General features: G+C 43.8%; 1 protein-coding gene across 1 annotated transcript in view; it reads left to right on the forward strand.

The window, feature by feature from the left end:
* Positions 1–4938, forward strand: part of Tmem260 (transmembrane protein 260) — a 73585-nt gene extending 68647 nt beyond the window's left edge. The window contains exon 16 of the mRNA XM_039093467.2: positions 1047–4938. Within this exon, the coding sequence (XP_038949395.1) occupies positions 1047–1070 (24 nt within the window). The 3' untranslated portion in view covers positions 1071–4938. The remainder of the gene's footprint in view (positions 1–1046) is intronic.
* The last annotated feature ends 1062 nt before the right edge of the window (positions 4939–6000 follow it).

A 6000-nucleotide genomic window follows, 5' to 3' on the forward strand; every position in this document is an offset into this window, starting at 1 on the left:
ACGGCTTCCACTTATCCTCAACTTCTGTTGTGGACGCAAAACCATTCTTAAGCTTGCCCGCCAAACAAGTGAGGTTTCCAGGGATGCTGGGGACATTAAAAGCCAAGCTCTTGGCACAACCCTGCAGAGCAAACAAGGGGAGGAGGCTCAGCCCTGCTCGCGCTCAATGAAGACGTCATTGCCAGGCCTCTCCCAAGGCCTGTTGGATTTGGATCAGCATGGGTGATATCTTTCAAAGTGAGAGAGTACTGCAGTGGGCTTACCTGGTTGTAGGGAAGCTCGCTAACCTGGATGGATCTTGAAAAGGCTGTTGTTTTGTTTTTCAGCAGAAAAAAGAAGTAACTTCACCAACACAGCAGGTGCTAGAAAGATTAGCTCATGCCGTTAAAAAATAAAGGCGGCCACTGGTTGGTGGGAGGGCAGATAGAGGTCCCCACACCATGAACGTGAAGCCAGCAATTGTCAGCCTCTAAAGGGCAACTTCCTGGCAGAACCAGTGTGTTACGGGTTGAAACCAATTCTCAGTCATGTAGATATTTTGAAGAGGCTTAAAGTTTTCAGCTTTCATTTCAAGATAACAGTCAGAAGCCCAGCATGTAGGTCAGGGGCTCCCCTGCTCCCCAGTCATCTCACAGCATCCAAACACTGGCCCTTCTGCCCATGTGTCCTCACACACAAATTCAGATGTAAATAAAAACAAAAAACAAACAACAACAAAACCAGAGGCCTAAGCCCAAGCCAGGAGCTCATCCTCTCAAAACTGCTGTCTGGAGTTGGTTATGTCTGGTCTGAGTCTTGTTAGAAGAACGGAAGTACAGTAGACCAATCTCCCTCCTCAGAGCCACATCCCCAGCCTCGGACCAAGTCTTTATGTTGGTCTATGCTGCATATTACAAAGTAAACAAACACAGTATGAAATTTGCCCCTTTTTATCCACGTTGTCTATTTAGAAGTGGTGCCTTAAAGGGATTATTTTGTAAGGAAATATTTTAAAGTGGAAAATTTAAATTTCTTCTACTAAATGAAATATTTATTCCCTTACGCAGCTGAACCACTGGAAGAAACTTTAATGCTTGCAGTTGTGGCTTAGCTGTGAAAGTGCTAAAAAACTAAAGCTATCACACAGCTTGGGAAATGAGACCAGGATTCTCTGCCCTGGCGAATCGCCCACCACCCAGAACCTCAAGTATCCCAAAAGACAAGAAGGCCCCTTGACACAGCTGTACCAAGTCCTGAACCCCAATATGGGAAATATTGAAGATTTTGAGGACCCAAATCGTCTTACCATGTCATCCTTCAAGATCAGCTTTGAAAGGAAGAAGCTAAAGTTAAAAGGACACTTTTAAAGCTCTTGAATTAAAAAGAAAAAAAAAAGCAAAGAGGACGTATTGCAAGTGTATGCAGACAAAGCACTCGCACGTGAAAATAAATCTTTAGGAAAACAGCTGGAGGCCAACATATGGTAGCGTGACTCACTGGTGGAGAAGGCCTCCTCTCAGTGGTTCTGACTTAACTTGCTGAATTCTAAGTCAGAGCGTTTTCATTTTCTATGACTGGTCTTGACACCACCGCGTACCTTTCAGCAATCAGAGCAGGAAGCACTGACCTGTGCACTTAGCTGCCCTGGCCAGGACAGCCTCTCCGTATGTAAGGTGGAGTGGCTGTCAACCTGTGGATCATAAAGCCAGCATAATAAGAACCAGCCAGCTTTTTCCTAACGAAATAGAAGCTGAGCTGAGGTAGTATTTTATAAAACTCAGTTCACTTTGCATATATGCACATGGGTATATATAACATCATACTAAACGTAGCTATTAATATCTACATCTGAGTGTATGGATTGAGTCGCAACATAGAATTTACCCCTTGCAGAACATGGTAGTATACATCTGTAATCTCAGTACTCAGAAGTATAGGAATCGTGAGTTTGAGGCTAGCCTTGGCTACATAGCAAATACACTGCCTTAAAAATAAGATATCTATTTCTTATTAAGGGTCATGGTAAACATAAATGTTTCATAGACACCAGTTTTGGAAAACTTAATGCCAGAATGACCAGTAAGGGATCCCTGAATACAGACTTCCACATCTTTTCTGTCCACAGAAGCCAGGAATGGTGGGTCACACCTTAATCGCATCACTTGGGAGGAGACAGGAAGATTAATTACCAAGAGTGGAAGAACGGCCTGAGCTATGTAGTTTCAGGTCAGCCTACACTAGTGTGAGATCCTGTCTCAAACAAAACAAAACAAACAAACACAGAAAGGGGGTAGGTGTGTGCGATCCTAGCACTGGAGAAGCAGAGTCAGGTGGATGCCCGGGTCTGCCTGGCCCAGTCTAGTCAAACTGGGGAGCACCAGCTTCAGTAAGAAATCCTGTCTCAAAAAATAAGGTGAGAATTAATCAAGAAACACACCTCTATCAACCTCTGGCCTACACACACACACACACACACACACACACACACACACACACGAGAGAGAGAGAGAGAGAGAGAGAGAGAGAGAGAGAGAGAGAGAGAGAGAGTATGTAGACCAATATATAAACTTCTTTCTGTAGTCCAACCTCCCAGCATGTGATTTCTTTTCCCTTTCTTCTTCTAGCAGGACCAGATGTATCCCTGGCTTTTCCTTGGAAAGTTCCCTGCTCTTTCTGGATTCAGGGATCTATATCCAAATTAAAAGGGTTCTGTGTGATAAGAGTCACTTCGATCCAAGGACTTATTGTCATAAATTATGTTCCAGCTGACTCAGCAGCCAGGTGCTCTATTTGAAAACAGTTGGGCTCCTTTTTCCATTTCTTCGTCCTGCCTAAGTCAACTTCAACACACAACCTACTTGAGGAAGCCATGTACCCTTGTGTTGGTCATTCAGTTGGAGTTTGACTTTGCCCACAGTAGCTGAAAACACATGTGCTAGTATTTATGACTTCTGATTGGTTCAGCCACTTTATTTAAAATGTAAGGACACTGAGTTAGAGAATGACTCAGTGGATAAAGTGCTTGTTGCACAAGATTAGCCTGGGTTCAATTCCGAGAATCTAGGAAAATGTAGAAAGAGAGACCTGACTCTCTCCACACATATCATGGCATGTATGTGCTCTCTCTCTCTCTCTCTCTCTCTCTCTCTCTCTCCCTCTCTCTCTCACACACACACACATGCATACACACATTGTACACATACATAATAATAAAATATTAAAATAATACATATCTAGCTTTTAATCATTTTTAGACATTAACATTTTATGTGTATGAGTGTTTTGCCTGCATGTATGTATATATGTGTACCGTGTGTGTGTGTGTGTGTGTGTGTGTGTGTGTGTGTGTGGTACCTAAGGAAGTCAGAAGAATGTACCAGTACTGGGAACCAAACCCCAGGTCCTCTGCTAGAGAACATCAAGTGCTGTTAATTAATGAACCATCTAGCTTTCAGTTCCATCCTGGTGAGTGTTACTTCCAAATCTGGCTGAGTTTTATATATGGTTTGTAAAAAATATAGTAGTAAATTCTATTGTAACAATAGTCTTGGTGACGTTAGCCATCAGTTGAATTGCTTCAGCGGCCACATCAGTTTTTTATTGACTCAGAATTGAAAGTAATTTGGCTTTTCATCTTTGGGAGGCAAGTAAATTTGGTGCCTCGCATGAAATTAAGACTCCCGTCTATAACCATGCAAACTGTACTGTGTGCTTCCTGTGTATTTGATAAAGACATAGAGCTAGCCTGCTTCACAGGGCCAGCATTTAATACCACAGTGTTCTTATTCTCGCTTGTTCTCTCACGAACAAATCAGTACTTGCTTTAAAGGGCCCAGTTCTGTTGAACATTGCTAGTTAATTGGCACCAAGGAAAGATATGAACTTATCCAAGAACAAATTCAAACAGCTTTACTTCAAGGCAGTCTCCTAACATCCCACAGAATTAGTGCTGAACAGCTCTATGAATCCTGTGAGACTGTATTTTCTTTTTCTTTTTTTTTTCTTTTCTTTTTTTCGGAGCTGGGGACCGAACCCAGGGCCTTGTGCTTCCTAGGTAAGCGCTCTACCACTGAGCTAAATCCCCAACCCCTGAGACTGTATTTTCTTAAAACAGTGCATTGCTCTGAGAAAAACCTCCCAAAACACCCTCACCGCTCTCCTAACATCCCCCAGCCAGACAGTATTTCCTGCAGGCATTCACTGTGAGGACTTTGGGAGAGGTGACGTTGCAAGGTCCTCCTGTATACTGCGTGAAGAAGCACATGAAATAGCCTGTCCCCAATGCTCATGTTGCCTCCTTTGGAGCCAAGAACAGGAATCTAATCCTTCCCAGCTCTCCTAGCCACAGTCTCAGGAGGCAGACTGTTCTAGAGAGCACAAACCTTTTCTGGAACTGCTCTAGAAGCAACACATCATGCAGCGGTTAGAGCTAGGCTCCCGGTGCCCCACTTAGCAGCAGGATTTTTTGAGTCCTGCATCTTTGGCTTGGTTTGGTTTGGTTTTTTGAGGCAGTTTATCTGTGTAGCCCTGGCTGTCCTGGAACTCACTTCATAGACCAGGTTGGTCTTGAACTCAGAGATTGGCCTGCCTCTGCCTCCTGAGTGCTGGGATTCATCACCCCTGCCCGGGAAGCTCTGCATGTCTTAATTCTATTCTCTGTGAAACGGGGCTGGAGTAGACTCCACGGTGGGACTGTAAGGATCAATAAGTTTTGCATTCTGTTCGACAGCTGCTCAAAGAGTTGGCAGCTGTGTTGGCTACCAATAAAAATGGTTATTTGCTTTATGTCCCTTGAGTCTTCAGAGCCTCCTTGTGGCCAGGCATGATGGTGAGTTGGAGGGCTATCACCTCATCTTAGGGAAAAAAAATAAAGGGGAAGAGGGGCAGGCCTTCTGGTACTTTACTTCTCACGTGCTTTAAATGTGCCCACTAAATACATACCCTGAAATTTGTACATTCTGAGGAGTGGTGCATGTTCATGTGTATGCAAGTACACCGTTATGCATGTGTATAGAAACCAGAGGTCAGTCGTACGTATTGATCCTCAGATGGTTCTGAGTGTGGATGGATCCTCAGTGTGGTCTCTGGGAACTGAACTCAGACCCTCAGGAAGAGCAGTCAGTGCTCTTAACTGCGGAACCATCCCTCTAACCCCAATCACCTTGGCTTTTCTAAACAAGTTCTCTCGCTGGGACCTGTGTCTGTTAGTTAAATGAGGCTGGCTAGCCTGCTAGCCCCAGGGATCTCCTGTGTCTATCCATCTCTCTGGTGGCCTGGATCTCAAGGATGCAGCATTCCCAGGGCTTTGCATGAGTGCTGCAAATCAAATCAGGTCTCCATGCTGTGTGGCAAGTCCTTTACCAACTGTGCCATCTCCCCAGCTCTGTGTGCAAAATCTTTTTTTTTTTTTTTTGGTTCTTTTTTTCAGAGCTGGGGACCGAACCCAGGGCCTTGTGCTTCCTAGGCAAGCGCTCTACCACTGAGCTAAATCCCCAACCCCGTTCAAAATCTTAATAATTCAACTTAAATTGCCATGACAACTATAAAAAGGCTGTCAAAATTATATAGATAATTGGTAATCACGAAAGGGTAACCAAGATCTCTGAGCAAGTAAATGAAACTAGTCCCATCAGCTAGGGAGACATATCTCAGCCTTGCATGTGTGTAAGGACAAACAAAAGATAAACAGAGAGATAGGTGATCAATAAAGGACATGGTAGATACAGATAGATAAAAGATAGATGATAGATATAGATAAAAGATAGATAGATAGATGCATGTATATATAAAACCACATGTTTATGATTTACTCCACATGGTACCATTCCCACGACGATGACCACTCCTTATATTCATTTTCCAAAGCTATGGGCTACCAGAAGGAAACCTAACCATGTCACCCTCTCCCGGCTTCTCAGTCTCAGAAGTTGCCATCTATACATTTGATACTACTCAGCTTCCTACAAATGACGCAGATTCTAGAGCCCAGAGACTTTGAAGAGAACAGTCCTTCCTCCCAGC

This window comes from Rattus norvegicus, chromosome 15 (assembly GCF_036323735.1).
Source record: "Rattus norvegicus strain BN/NHsdMcwi chromosome 15, GRCr8, whole genome shotgun sequence".
Classification (NCBI taxonomy): Eukaryota; Metazoa; Chordata; class Mammalia; order Rodentia; family Muridae; genus Rattus; species Rattus norvegicus.